Genomic DNA, 16,245 nt, shown 5'->3' with positions numbered 1-16,245 from the left:
TGGAGATGCAAAACTGCCCCAGGGAGTTTTATACATATTTGGTGGGATTGCCCTCTTATAACTCCATTTTGGGCAGAAGTATTTGAATGCACCGAACAGATAGTAGGAGACAAAATCCCGAGAGACCCGGGTTTCTGGCTCCTTAATCACACCCCCGCAGGAACACACTCCTACAAACATTCCTTGTTAAGACACCTTTGCAACGCTGCTAAAGCGGTGATCCCAATTCTTTGGAGATCTTCCACACCACCCTCAATTAAAATGTGGTTCACAAAGATTGATCTCTTCTTGGACATGGAAGATTTGGTTTCCTTCTCATCTGGGAAAACAGTCAATTTCATAGCTATTTGGTTTCCCTGGTACGACTTTAAAGACACATCGCAGTATAGGTCCTATATTGCGACATAACCCCCCCCCCCCCTCATGTTGGAAAACAGGCCCATATTCATATTCATATCTGTATCATTATCTATACCCATACCCATATTCCGATAATGCTGTTTCAGTACTGTGGCCCAGACTCAGGATTGGTGGAGATCACCCATACGCTCCCCAATTAGTCTGCCCATACCACGCAGACCGACACACCTGACCCTACCCATCCTAACCTTTCCTTACTTATCCTCTTTTCCTCTTCTCTTCTCTTTTCCCCCCCTCCTTTTTTTTTTTTTTTTTTTTTTTTTTCACTTCTCTTCTCTCTTTCTCTCTTTCCCATTCACTGATGCTGTTTTGATGTTATGCTCTTCCCTTATAAGCTTTAATGATGACAGTAATGCAGACAGATATTTTTCGGTTAAGGGCGCTTTAGTGTGATGTACTGATGGATATATGCTATGCGATTTTCTTGTATGCCCTCCTTTTGTCTTTTGAAAATGTCTCTGTAAGGTTTTTGAATACTGCTTTGACTAATAAAAACAGTTTACACAAAAAAAAAAAATTCTGGAACTGAGGGCCATTTACAATGCCCTAAGTCAGGCAAGACCCCTGCTTCAAAACCAGCCGGTACTGATACCTTCAGACAACATCACGGCAGTCGCCCATGTGACCCGACAGGGCGGCACAAAAAGCAGGATGGCAATGGCAGAAGCCACAAGGATTCTCCGATGGGCGGAAAATCACGTACTAGCACTGTCAGCAGTGTTCATTCCGGGAGTGGACAACTGGGAAGCAGACTTCCTCAGCAGACACGACCTACACCCGGGAGAGTGGGGACTTCATCCAGAAGTCTTCCTGCTGTTGGTAAACCGTTGGGAAAGGCCACAGGTGGACATGATGGCGTCCCGCCTCAACAAAAAGCTAAAGAGATATTGCGCCAGGTCAAGGGACCCTCAGGCGATAGCTGTGGACGCTCTAGTGACACCGTGGGTGTACCAGTCGGTTTATGTGTTCCCTACTCTGCCTCTCATACCAAAGGTACTGAGAATAATAGGATGGCGAGGAGTAAGAACGATACTCGTGGTTCCGGATTGGCCAAGAAGGGCTTGGTACCCGGAACTTCAGGAAATGATATCAGAGGACCCATGGCCTCTGCCGCTCAGACAGGACCTGCTTCAGCAGGGGCCCTGTCTGTTCCAAGACTTACCGCGGCTGCATTTGACGGCATGGCGATTGAGCGCCGGATCCTGAAGGAAAAGGGTATTCCGGAAGAAGTCATTCCTGCGCTTACTAAAGCCAGGAAAGATGTTACGGCAAAGCATTATCACCGCATGTGGCGGAAATATGTTGCATGGTGCGAGGCCAAAAAGGCCCCAACAGAGGAATTTCCACTAGGTCGATTTCTACATTTCCTGCAAGCAGGAGTGAATATGGGCCTAAGTCTAGGCTCCATTAAAGTACAAATCTCGGCTCTGTCGATTTTCTTTCAAAAAGAATTAGCTTCAGTACCTGAAGTTCAGGCATTGTGAAAGGAGTGCTGCATATTCAGCCCCCGTTTGTGCCCCCTGTGGCACCTTGGGATCTCAACGTGGTGTTGAGTTTTCTTAAAATCACATTGGTTTGAGCCACTAAAAACCGTGGATCTAAAATATCTCACGTGGAAAGTGGTCATGTTATTGGCCTTGGCTTCAGCCAGGCGAGTGTCAGAATTGGCGGCTTTATCATGTAAAAGCCCTTATCTGATTTTCCATATGGATAGGGCAGAATTGAGGACTCGTCCCCAATTTCTTCCTAAGGTGGTGTCAGCGTTTCACCTGAACCAGCCTATTGTGGTGCCGGCGGCTACTAGTGAATTGGAGGACTCCAAGTTGCTAGACGTTGTCAGGGCCCTGAAAATATATGTTTCCAGGACGGCTGGAGTCAGAAACTCTGACTCGCTGTTTATCCTGTATGCACCCAACAAGCTGGGTGCTCCTGCTTCTAAGCAGTCTATTGCTCGCTGGATTTTAGTACAATTCAGCTTGCACATTCTGTGGCAGGCATACCACAGCCAAAATCTGTAAATGCCCATTCCACAAGGAAGGTGGGCTCATATTGGGCGGCTGCCCGAGGGGTCTCGGCTTTACAACTTTGCCGAGCAGCTACTTGGTCAGGGGCAAACACGTTTGCAAAATTCTACAAATTTGATACCCTGGCTGAGAAGGACCTGGAGTTCTCTCATTCGGTGCTACAGAGTCATCCGCACTCTCCCGCCCGTTTGGGAGCTTTGGTATAATCCCCATGGTCCTTACGGAGTTCCCAGCATCCACTAGGACGTTAGAGAAAATAAGAATTTACTCACCGGTAATTCTATTTCTCGTAGTCCGTAGTGGATGCTGGGCGCCCATCCCAAGTGCGGATTGTCTGCAATACTTGTAAATAGTTATTGTTAACTAAAGGGTTATTGTTGAGCCATCTGTTGAGAGGCTCCGTTGTTTTCATACTGTCAAACTGGATATAGTATCACGAGTTATACGGTGTGATTGGTGTGGCTGGTATGAGTCTTACCCGGGATTCTAAATCCTTCCTTATTATGTCTGCTCGTCCGGGCACAGTGTCCTAACTGAGGCTTGGAGGAGGGTCATAGTGGGAGGGGCCAGTGCACACCAGGTAGTCATAAATCTTTCTAGAGTGCCCAGCCTCCTTCGGAGCCCGCTATTCCCCATGGTCCTTACGGAGTTCCCAGCATCCACTACGGACTACGAGAAATAGAATTACCGGTGAGTAAATTCTTATTTTTTGCATTAAAGGACATATGAACACCTTTTTTAACCTTTTTAGTAGATAATTCAAATGTTCAAATGTTCTGTCAGTATTCTGGTTCCTGGTGTGATCTGACTTCTGCAGCCAGGGCTAAGTTATTACAGGCTTCCTCACTTTGGTATGTACATTCATATTATTTAGTTCTATGGGTTAAGGACTTCTGCATTCACTATGGTAAAACATGTATTTATATCCCTGTTATTTATGGCTTCTTTCTGCAGATCCATTGTATTGTTACATTTCACAATCTTACTGCTTGTACAGTAGAAGCAGATTGATGGTCTTTATGTCCTTTATAGAATGAAAGTAGAGTTTTAGTCTGACTTCCAGACAGACGATGTCCCATAATAAGCAATGTCAGTGTAGAATTCCCATCTCAGTATCACTATCTGATGGTCAGTGGGGAGCAGGCCTGGCACACTGAAGGTACCTCTGATTGCAGGATGTTAACAGGGAGTAGGTCATCTTCACTGCAAACCTATTGGGTTTAATATAACAACTCTTTGTAGACTCATATTATACGTATATTGATATGACGCTGTGGTGATATATAGGTTAGTTTGAGCAGTTCTATTCCTTCCATTGTTACATGGGCCTGTTAGTGCAGTTGATATGTACCCAGACATATAGGCCAAAGGTCATAATCTTCCGACTGCATTTATCAAGGTGCCTATTAATGCAAAATCCGGCCAGTTGCTCAGTCTTGCCTGCAATATTACCAACATTGGATAAAGGAATATTGGGGCAATATGGTTGCGCTTTCTTTTAATAGTGATTCTGAGCTGGAGGTAGTGGAGAGATGTTTTTCATCTGTGCCATGTGTCCGAGTCTCATTGTGCATGCATGTACGAACAGAGTCGCAGATGGAATTGAGATGCACGGTATCAGAAATGTGAGGGGTGTAAAAAGACACACAGATGTGCAGGATGGAAACCAGATTAAGGAGTCTGTTTAGTCAATTTAAAAAGGATTTTGTCCAGCATTTTAGCTGGAGAAAGCCTAAACTATAGTTTCTCTTTATTTAGTATAGTAAAGTTTGGAGAAATTGGTTTCTCCAATTTTTCATTTATTTATGTACATTCCTATAGCTGGATTGCATACGTAATACCGGGGGACGGGATGCCGGAAGTCCATATCCCGACAGCGGCTTCCCACCTGCCAGAATGCCTGCAGTGGAATCCCCTTGTGGTCGCCACAGGATCTGTTCCCACTCTATGGGTATTGTGGACACGGTGTGCTGGGATTCCGTCTGGCGGATGTCGGCCGTCCGGATTTCAACGTCGTTATCCTGAATGCCGAGATCACGACAACTGACATTGTTACTGCATCCCCTATAGTCCCCATGGGTTTCAGTGGGGATGTGCACAAACGCAGCCCCCATTGACATTATAGCTGAAAGAAGCAATCATTACTTCATCTCTACATGTTATGGAGAACTGTAGGAAGAGACCACTGGCTGTCTGCTGAAGTGCAGGGCTCTCACTAGTGCCTCTGACCCATTCTGTATATGCTCGCGTTGGTGCATGTGAACAAAAGTATATGTTGCTGACGTGCATTTGTGAAAACAGTGTCGGAACAGATTTCTTATCACTGGAACAGATTCTTTTTGCATGGTCTGTCCCAACGAGAGGTTTTAATTCAATACAGAGAAATAGACATTGCGATAAATGAGGCTTATTAACTGAATAGACCCCTAAAAGTTTATTAAAGTAAATGAAAGTGACAAAACATATTAAAGCAATTGGTGGTGAACACGGGAAATGTAGGCTACTTTGACGGTTCCAGACTAATGCTGTAGAATATAGGAAATTGTCAAACTGTAAGGATCAGTGCATCGTTTTGTCTATAGAGTGTAAGCTGGGAAGTAGGGTCCTCTTACCTCTTATCTGTTTTTACCCAGACCTGCTGTATAATTGTAAAACACAATGGAATATGGTGGTGGCATATTAATAAATAATATTTAGCCTGGTGGTCTTGCTTTTTACAGAGGTTTTTCTGATCTGATTATTCTCCACGGTTTTCCTACATTTACAGTTGAGGCTACCTTGCAAATTATATTCAATGTTTCCTGTTTAATTTAGCCACGTTAATTTTCTAGTGGATGAGCCTAGCTCATCTGTATTATTAAGATTGCATATTGTCCGCTGTTATAACTACTGCTGTCTAAGGCCAGGCACACATAAGAACGAGGGACAATCTGCCCAATGGTCGGTACAAATTCCCTTTGTCCCAGACCATCCGGGATTACCCGTATACACTGTTCAGCGTAATGGACGGAATGACATCTCGTTCCGTCCTTCATTACACTGCACCACGGTGCACACGAGGTGGTGCAGTGTCATGATAAAGCTTAGCTTCCCTAGTGTATTTAAGCACTTCTACCACAGATATGCAGTATTTTTATGGTTTTATCTTGTAAAATAAACTTATTGGCTAAATTACTTTCGTTTTTCAAAGTAACGTGTTTATTCATACTTCCTGGGTTTAGTTATAATATTTTAACATTTGTGTGTCACATCTCAAAAGCCCCCCTGCTTTATTTCCCTTTTACCACATTTATACATCAAATGCCTATGAAAGTATATACATTGGAGGTATCTACAGCAGCTAAAGATGGATACCGTGAACTGTTATTAAGAAAAACGGCTGGTGAGGAAAATCGTGTAAATGTAGATATATATTCATATAAATCGTACTCAAAACAAATAGTCCTATTTAATATGAAAATGTATGTACACACCAGTAAACGTTTGCAGTAATACATTTAGTGTCAGTCATGTATGCTTGTATACATCTCCCATCTGCGTGCTTTCCTCAGCAGTAGTACCAGAGCTTGGTAATGGGTACAGCTAGACAGAGGTGGCTAATGCTTGCTTTGTGGCTCTTCATTAAATTGGCTGGCTTACTAGTCACTGCATATAAGACAACTCTTGTGAATTAGTGTTGCTAATGTTCCTTTACTCAATACTTGCGTTCATTCTGCGTTCACAAACTTTGCCATTAAAGTCCAGGTTTTAAGGATATCCAGGATTGAGCACCATTTACTTAATAATACCCTTTTCACACCGCACAAAAAACCCGGTATATTGCCGAGTCGCTGTGCGGTGTGAAAGGGGTCACTGATAAATTCCCGGGTCGCGTGCCCTGGTAACTCAACACAGGAATAAAGAAGGGTTGTTCCCGGGTTATTATCGGGTCAGGTGCAGTATGAACGGGTTGCCAGGACGACCCGGGACCCGTTCACAGCATAAACAGAGGCGGTGGAGATGATCTCATCTCCCAGCGCCGCCCCCGTTGTTGGCACCGTCCCCACCCCGATGACAAACCGACCTGGCATATTGCCGGGTCGGGATGCCAGTTTGAAAGTGTCCAATGCCGGGTCTCACCCGGGAAGGACCCGTTTTCAATTCCCGAGTGCGACCCGGCATTGCGATGTGAAAGCGGTATTAGTAGCTCAGTCTATTTTGATTTAACCATCTGGGCTCAAGCATGGATATCCTTGAAACCTGGACTGTAATGGAAGGGTTTGGGAACCTCTGAGCTAGATCATTTACAAATAAAGCTATTGGTGGAATTATGTTTCATTTAATAAACGTGCATTTGTAGCCAAAGAAATCTTTTTCTCTAGTTTGCAGCTGTAGGAGACTGGGTTCCTTAGACGAAAAAGAAAATCATGAAGATATTCTGTATTGTTCTCAATGAAGAAAACATTATTTTGGTTTTCACAAAAAAATGTGATTTAGGGGCATATTCAATTGTCCACTATAAAATGTGTTTACTGTGGCTTGAATAAACCAGGCTATTGGGCAGTAATATCGCAGTGTGGCTATGCACACTCCCAATTAACACTCAATCCAATTATAAAAAGTTCTGTTATTTTCTATGATGTTAGGGGCGTTAAGTGTGGGAATAATGGGGTAATCAGCCTGTACCCCCAAAAAGTACACATTAACATTGGATAACAGTAAATAAGTATATTAGTGGCCAAAAAAATCAAAGTAATTGGGACTCTTGAAAGGTGTCAAATGGCTGTCTATTTTAGCCACTTTTCAAGCATTTGTTTAAAACACCTGTAACTCCCACCTGAAAAGACCTGTAGCATAAATACCCCCCCCCCCCCCCCCCCATACCTCTCCCACATTAATCAATCTATTATTCTGCATTTTGCAGAATATTATTATTGGCCAAATGAAGCTACTTAAAACTTTAAGTGCCTAATTAATCATTATGGGGGTGTCCCAGGTGATCCGAATCAAGTCCCAAAATTTTTACCTTTTTTAAAATTATGAATTTTCCAAACCTTCACCCGCTCAGGGACTGCAAGAAAAAGCCACAGTAAATACTATGGGAAGATAATGCTGCTTAATTTCCATGGCTAATTGGAAAGCAGAAAACTTGAGGCCAGTTGCGTTAATTCTCCCCCAAAGGCAATGCGGGGATGTTAGTCTTCTGGGACTGAAGACTAATATTTTGTGGGTTCCCTAATTCAAATACGCCTCAACCATAAATTTTGTAAATTATATATGCACAATATAAAGTGATAGTGATTAAATCATGCACCCTATACTGTAAACTAACGATATTATAAATTTATTGATGAGCTCAATACTCTTATAAAGGTCACAAGAAAGGCATGGCTGCACTGCCGCTGCAGACGGGGCAAGCGTACATTTTAAAAGCGCGTATGTGGACACTGCTTCTGTCTCTGTACCGGTAAAGTGAGAGAGCTAGTACACACCTTGTAGAAGGCAGGGCCAGTATTGTGGCCTTACTCTGCACAACCACGTACTGCAAAGCCTGCAGTAAGAGCAAGAGGCCAGTATTCCTGAAGGAATTTGCTGCATCCATTATCAGACTTGGCCATTTAATATTGCTCATAGAGGGGAAATTATTAACTATTAAATGGATAAAAGTCTTATTTGCACAGTCCTAGAAATCCAATCCCCCAGACTTCATCTAATTGTCTTTTCATACAACTACATTTCTAGTATTACAAAGGCACATGAAACAAATTGTCAAAATTTCAGACTGATGACTCTATCCAACCTATTTTTTATTTATTTTCTTGTTTAAGGAACATTAACAATGCTTACTATGTCTGTGTTACTTCTATTTCATTGTTAATGCCTCATTCTCTTGCCACAGGGAGAAACAAACTGAATCCTCCAACAAGCTCCAGTCAAGGGGCAGCTGAGCGGAGTAACCGCGAAGGTTCCAGTCAGAGAGTGCCACGCCAGCCCAGTGCTAGTCGCATGCAGAAGAGCAGCAGCTCAGGGAAGAGCAGCGGAGGGAGCAGCACATAGCTTGTGTATGATCTGTAACATAGCAATCGGTCACAGCACGGCCTCTGTCCTGTATCTCCTAATACTGCAACATCTCTGTATCAGTCATCGCAGTTAATTGCCTGTAGATATCCAGAGCCAGCCCTTCCATTAGTGAGCTCCCTGACTCCAATAGGCCAGCTCAGTGTGACTCGTTAATTTTGAACATATAAATTTAATCTGTAACTATTATTTTAGCAGGTCAATTAGCCAAATTGTTTCCTGCACATCTTCCAGGTAGCTGCACAGGCAGGTAGACTTAAGGTGGGTACACACTATTAGATATATCTGCAGATTGATCTGCAGATATATCTATGTACGGATCGGGCAGTGTGCTGTGCATACACACAGCCCGATCCGTCGGGGGACTGACGTCATGAACCGGGCGGGCGCGAGCGCCCGCCCAGTTCACCTGTCAATCACCGCCAGGCGCCGCAGCATGTGTACATGCGGTCGGACGACCGCCCCGTACACACACAGCGACGGGCCAATATATCGTTAGATATATTGGCTGTCGGCTGTGCTGCGCGGCCGACGCGATACGTCTGTGAACGACGGAGTTCACAGACGTATCGCCCGTACACACTGGCCGACGGTCCCGCGATGTATCGGCCGTTCAAGAGAACGGCCGATACATCGACCAGTGTGTACGGGCCTTTAGGTATAATAAGAGGCAGTGACCCGTGCAGTGCCTCCCACCGTAGCATGTGTTACTGATCTGTGAGCCTAAAATATTTCCTCGGCCTCCTTGTTATATACTGTGCCTCACCCAACTTTCCCAGCATGTTATACTTCAATGCATTTTCATTTGGGTTGATCAACAAGCCTTCTTAGTACAGGCCTAGAGCTTGTGAGAAGTCCTCAGATGAAATGTTTTCAACCTGTAGGCTTGCTGAGCTGATCCAGGGGAAGGAACAAAGCCCAGCAAGGCAGATGTCAATGTATCATTGCTGTGAAGGAAAAAGTATTTTCCTTACCCAGTAATAAGCAATCAGATTAACTTCCTGTATCATCCTCCTCGTAATCTTATACAAGGACATAAATAACCTTATCAAGGTCCAAGAGAAGAAGCTTTTTTTTTAATGCAGATTACAATTTTACCTTCTTTCTGATGGTACCAATTAAGCACTTATGTCCCTCATTTCAATCTCATGATGTTGACTGATAATCCCGTGTCAGTGATTAAAATGGTTTAACAAGCCAATCCAGACTGACCCCTAATTGTCCACTCGCGCAGCCTAACCATCTCCTGCAGCCTAACACCCCCCCTTCCCCGTCCTTACTGGCGGGATTTTGACTGTCTGTATCCCGCCCGCATCCTGTACATGTACCAGATCTGCACTGCAGAAGACTGTTTAAGGTAGACATACTTGATGGTGCTGATGTGAAAAGGATTGTGTGGAAGCCACACTGCTATGAAACTAAACAGTGTAGGTATAGGCCCATATTCTAATATAAGATGATGGATAATATAAGCTTGGTCCCTTGAAGGTTATCTGCCACCAGTGTTTCTCTGAATGATATACTACATTATACGCCTGATGATTCTGGTGTCTGTTCATATTGTGAGTTGCTTTTAGCCAAATCCTTATGATCAAACTCCATCATATCATATCTGTATATCTTGTAAAAACTGTAATAGATGTGTGTGTGTATATAGGTTCTACAAATCAAATCTTATTTATTGATGGTGAAATGGAAACATTGCCGATTAGCTGCTGGGTAACTGACCCAGTCTTTCTGCCTTTCAGGTTTGCTTGTTAAATGTCATTGTCCGTTTTAGTCTTTGCTTAAACGCCAAAGAATAGTAGCACAGCAAATGTACATACAATGCCAGGCATACATTGCTCTCTGCTTACCACTCTACCATAGTATTCATTCACGATGGACAAAAGCACGGACTAGATTATATGTTGTAATCTTCAAGGTACCACCCTTGCTGTAATTTCAGATTTAATCTGCCATAATAAGGAGACGTGTATGTGCAAATGGTACTAATAGTAGTACTTAAATGCAAAAAGAAGGATATAAATAGTACTGCGTTTGGGGGCAATCCTTTGCAGAAATTATTGTAATAAACTTACATTTATTAGCATCTATATATAAAAAGGTAGAACTCAAAACAAATAATAACACACATTTTGGGGATATCCCATTAGTCCCGAAGCTTTTTTGCCCCCATGTGTGATAACACGTGATCTGGGATAACTTCCCGGACCCATGTGTTATCGTGGATCCGTTGGCTGCTGCTCAGGGATTATGTGAAGCATATTTCCCGATCAGGCTGACGAGGGACTCTGGCCACAGGTATAACCACAGCAGTCTGCTGTTGGGGTTGTGGACTGGGGACAGTCACCGGAGTGGCGAGGGAAGGTGGGCAGCAGGGCTGGTGACACTGACTAGTGGGAGTAGTATGTCAGCGGGCATCGGGGGATAATTGAGGCATTGGGTCCAATAGGACACCCCCGGCAAAGCTATTGGCAGCAGTAATTAAGCTACCCCCCATTATAGTATGGAAAGAAGGTGCACGAGTGATGGGATAAATGCAGGCAAAACAAGAGCTTCAGTGATTTATGTGGTAACGCATCGATTACGATAAATAATACACCATACCAAAAAAAGCATAAGCAAAGAAATAATAAAATGTAATTTCCCTGTACATAATGACAATTGAGAACTGATGTAAAGACAAGTGACCTTGTACTGTGGTGTAGTAAGCCTATTAACTGGACACTTGAGCATTTGTTTTTTAGTATATTCCGTCTCCATATTGTTTTGGGGTTCGAATTTTTTACTCTATATAGAGAGAGAGATGTTTCGCTGCAAGCATTTTTTTATTTTTTTTTAAGAGTGCCCTGCCAGCCATGATCTATTTGTATCCTTTATTTTACAGTTATATGTACTAAGTGGATCACCAACAAATTACTATACACCTGTAGGTATTTTGCCCAATATTTGTTACAATGTGATACTCAAACTTACCCAATATAAATCAGCTTGTGTTCTACGAGCAAGGAAAAAATAAGCTGTGTTTTCTATCCATCCTAGGCACACAGTTTACCATTGTCACATGTTAGGCAAGGTCACAAGCTATCTAATTACAGGAACCACCCATTTTTGGATACTCGCCTAAATACTGTTGGATTATGTTTGTTTGGGTTTTTTCATTAGAACCTGCCTGAACAGTATATCACAGAGATTTCTAGCTAATTATTTCTAAATGATGGCAGTGAGCTAGCCTATTAATTGCCATTGGAGTAGATCATTATCAGAGGACCTCATTGCAGTTTTTTTTGTAGCCTTATTTCTAAAACATAGGTGAGTATTCATTAATCACTTGGTTCACTTACACATGGAAATAGACACATTTGAAGTAGTTTTTTTTTTTTTAAAGATTTTTTTTTATTTTAAATTACAAACAAGTAACTACAGAAACCAATTGATCCCTGTTTTCTGAAAAAATTGTAACTTGCAAACCTCAAATATATGTGCACTAAAATGTCTGCTTCAGTGATGAATAAAACATTTTTTTTTTTAAGATTTCCTGTGTCCCTAACATCATTGGGTCTCGTATAATTTTTGTATGTAAGAAAATGTGTGTCAACTGTGGAAAGCTCCCAAACATCCATTGCAGTAAATAACATTGCTCAGACATCTGTGAGGAAACGACCACACAATGGGAGTAATTCCAAGTTGATCGCAGCAGGATTTTTGATAGCAATTGGGCAAAACCATGTGCACTGCAGGGGAGGCAGATATAACATGTGCAGAGAGAGTTAGATTTGGGTGGGGTGTGTTCAATCTGCAATCTAATTTGCAGTGTAAAAATAAAGCAGCCAGTATTTACCCTGCACAGAAATAAAATAACCCTCCCAAATCTAACTCTCTCTGCACATGTTATATCTGCCCCCCCTGCAGTGCACATGGTTTTGCCCAATTGCTATCAAAAATCCTGCTGCGATCAACTTGGAATTACCCCCAATACACAGGCAATACATGGCATGCTATGGAGTCATGTTGTTGTGCATGTTTATGGTCACTTATTTGTCACCTAGGCCGCTGTCAAAGTCAAAAATATTACATAGAGAGAACATTCAAACCACACACACATTTAAGTCGCTATACTTGCAAATATGCGCAGCGAGCACAGCAATATATGGAAACACACGCATTTGCTCGGACATGGCACGGAGATGGATTCGGCGCTTGTTTCATACAGTACATGGTTATAATAATGTCAAGCACCAGACATCATGGAGATTTAGAATTGGCTGATGAATTGATGTCATGAATACGTATCATTTGAACAGAACCAGATGTGCCCATCATGTTTGGTATTGAAGCAAGCAGAATGATGTGTGGGTTAGTTTGATGCTGGTTGTGAAGTTGTGGGACATTGCAGCAGATATGATTATATGTATAAAAGCTAAGATCACATTGTTAGAACAATGGATGCTCAAGACAACCTTTTACTAAGTTTTCAGGGCTGAACCTGATCAGCATATACAAAGAAAGAAAGACCCCTCCCCCAGGTACTGGTCAAACAGGAAGGTAGTGGTCAGGTGTGGCCTCAGAGAACAGATGTAATGTAGCTACACTCAGAACAAAGCACACAGCAAGCATGGCTGGATCATCACCGGGCTCCTTAGAAAAGACTAAGTATCATCTCAATATCTCATGGCTGATTGGCATAGAATAGTTTTAAATATGTGTTTGTAGCAATGTAGTTGTAGAATGGTTGGCATAGATTAGTTAGTTTGGAAATACAAATGGCTTAAGGTTAACGAGGTTTGGGCAGTTGTGTGATTGTTGGGTGTTTGTGGATACTCTGTGAAGTCTGTGATGAATTGGAACAGTATACAATCTGTAGCATAGTATTTGTGGTATTTGTTTGCCTAATGGAGATTTAAAATAGATTGTGCTGGTTAGTTATACTATATATCTTGTTAATCATAAATACCACCATGCAGTTACGTTTGTGTTAATTACATTGTGATCTGGTCTTGTGATGAATATGCTCTGGTTATTGAGATACTGAAGTTGTTTGGAATGTGAAATTATAAGATGGTTCTAGGAAGTTGGATTACATTGTGAAAGGTGATTTAGATTGTTTGGAATTGTAAAATCAGAACATATGCATTGTTTTGAGGCTTGGACATTTTGGAATAAAATGGAGTCTTGTGTTTTCTGCTATGTGATTGTGGTGTAGTAGAGAGTGCCATGTGTTTGGACCTGCAAATCTAAAATGGCTGCTGCCGGGTATTTTCCCCTCCCCCTTTCAGCCATGTGGTGTAGTCTTTGGAATCAAGTGGAGTTTTCCCAAAATGGAGTCTAGCTTCTGCCCCATGCGGCATTGTAGGGACAATTGTGTTGCTGGGTGTCGTGTATATAGGGACAGGCAGCATGGGTAAGCTCAAGTACTTTCTAAACAAAGATTCTCAGCATTGACTGACTGCGCAGCGATTGTTCCTCACATGTGTAAGCTTTCTCTGCAATCATATTTGTCTTCTTGTTATTGTGAGCCATTTCTTTCTCTCTCTCTCTTCTCCCCTCCCCCTCTTATTTTCCCTTAAACGTAATTGTATTGTATTGTATTTCCCGTGTAGTTATCTGGTTAGGTAGTCTATGTTATATTGTAGTGTATGGCTTGTATTGTGTTAAATTCTTTTGCAAGTATATCATTCATAATATATATTTAGGCGTTGGACCCTGAGCACGGTATCTGTGTATTTCTTATAGTATTAAGTAATCTCAGAGCGTCGGTGACGCTCGAACAGCTTTTGAGGTAATAAGGTTATACTGTGTTGCATTTACACTCTACCACTACACAGAGGTTTACAGTATAAGTACATTCCTTAAGGTATAGTTAAGGGAGTACCCTTGCGGTACTTTTTGCGCCAATTGCGTACTGTGTTCTTTAACCTTTAACGTGTTTTTAATAAGATAAATATTTAGCTTTGTTAGATGGGGGCTCTGGTCCGCGATATCACGATCTTAATGATGCACTGTACATTACAAACGCGGCTGTAATTGACCGGCTAATGATGGACATCTCGCAAAATGCTGAAAAAAAACACAAAAAAAAAACACCCACGTTAATGTATTGTGGTATCAGTAAGACGCTGATAGGAAATTTTAAGGGACAAGGCGTTTCTCATAATATTTAAGATGCTAAAATGTATTTTTATTGTCGCAAAACCAGGTTCAAATGGATCATATCGTGTTTGATTAAGATTAGATTGTTTATCTGTTTAAGTAGGTTTAAAAGTACATTTAAAAGTTACTTTGGGAGCTAGCATGGTGATTTTCTTTATGGCAGGAGAGGCCGCATGGTCTGTCCACCATTTTGTGTGACCCTCATGGAGGTGGAAGGGGGAGGAGCAGCGGCCATTTTGGGAAGGTCAAATCTTCTTTTCTTTTTTTTAACGGCTGCTTTTCAGTTGACTCAGGAAATAATCAGCCATCCATTGTCAAAAAAATAAAAAAATAAATAAAAATAAAAAAATAAAAAATCACCATTTATGAGTTACCAATGCATTTATTTAACCAGTGTCATAGTCAATTATAAATAGTTCAGATAGGGCTTAATGAAAGTTGTTGTTTTGTTTTTTGTTGTTTTTTTTCTTTTTCCCCTCTCACCTCCAAGATTCTAGGATTCTCTGCTAGTTGTGAGATGGGCCATTGAAATGCAAATTGGAAGCACTGAATAAGGTCTCATATATGTAATAAGTGATTAGTACATATATGTAATGTCTATATGTCTGTGCTTACATCAATGTATGTTATTAGATTAATTTAGAATTGCATTTTCATCTGTGTACTTTCACATATCTCACCTTCCTGTTTGCCATTTGCATTGATAACGTGCTGAGAAAATTTGCTGCTAGTTAAAAAAAAAAAAAAAGGTAAGGGAGTAATTGAAAAAAAACAAGCACACAGCATAGAAGATACTGTGTGGTGTTTGGTAAGCGTTTATATAGTGAAATATCGCTTACATTTATAGTAAGGCGATACAGAAGCCACAAGACAATAGCACACATTTGTTCAGTTTCCAAAAATTTAGTTTAAATACCTTACTTTACTGTAACGCCTCTGGGGAGAGCTATCAGACTACGGGAAATGATTTTTCTGATCAGAAAACTATAAGAATGATAGTGGGTTGAAAACGGTATGAGTGTATTGAATCCCGCTTTGTGGACTTTGTGATCTATGTGATAAAACGGTATTGAATTCCGCTTTGTGGACTTTGTGATCTGTGTGATCTTTAGTGGAACGTGATGAGCACGGTCTGAGTGAAAACGTGCAACAGAGTGTGATAAAGTTTTCGTTGTATTACGCTCTGGCTGTTTTGGAGCACAGTAGGGAGACTCCAATGATCCTACCATTTATGGGCAACAAGTGTCTATAAGTGGTACGATTGGACCGCACGGTTGTATGTGTGACCAATAACGCAACGTGATATGAGGTCGTATATCCATGCGTAAATCTTGCCCTCATACGTGTTGTAGGGAGCACATGCAAGCGTGATTTGTGTAAAGAAAAAGGAAGGGAATTTTCTCAGGAAAATCTCTAGAGATAGGGCCTGCAACGGCTACACGTGTCTGCTAGAAGGCGGACCGGAGATACCCGGAGCAGAAGAAGTTCAGTGGAAGAGCTTTAAGGATTTCCAACGAAGTTCTGTGTTTGGTGCATTTTAGGAAGTTTTTCTGTGTTAAAAAGGTCCACAATGGCAGCCAAGTGCACAACA

General features: G+C 41.8%; 1 protein-coding gene across 1 annotated transcript in view; it reads left to right on the top strand.

Moving 5' to 3' along the window:
* LOC134910216 (mitotic-spindle organizing protein 2B-like) overlaps positions 1 to 12,038 on the top strand; it is a 47,138-nt gene extending 35,100 nt beyond the window's left edge. The window contains exon 3 of the mRNA XM_063917997.1: positions 8,323 to 12,038. Coding sequence (XP_063774067.1) covers positions 8,323 to 8,480 — 158 coding nt within the window. The 3' untranslated portion in view covers positions 8,481 to 12,038. The remainder of the gene's footprint in view (positions 1 to 8,322) is intronic.
* The last annotated feature ends 4,207 nt before the right edge of the window (positions 12,039 to 16,245 follow it).

Source organism: Pseudophryne corroboree, chromosome 4, assembly GCF_028390025.1.
Source record: "Pseudophryne corroboree isolate aPseCor3 chromosome 4, aPseCor3.hap2, whole genome shotgun sequence".
Classification (NCBI taxonomy): Eukaryota; Metazoa; Chordata; class Amphibia; order Anura; family Myobatrachidae; genus Pseudophryne; species Pseudophryne corroboree.
This window is presented reverse-complemented; position numbering and strand designations above follow the sequence as displayed.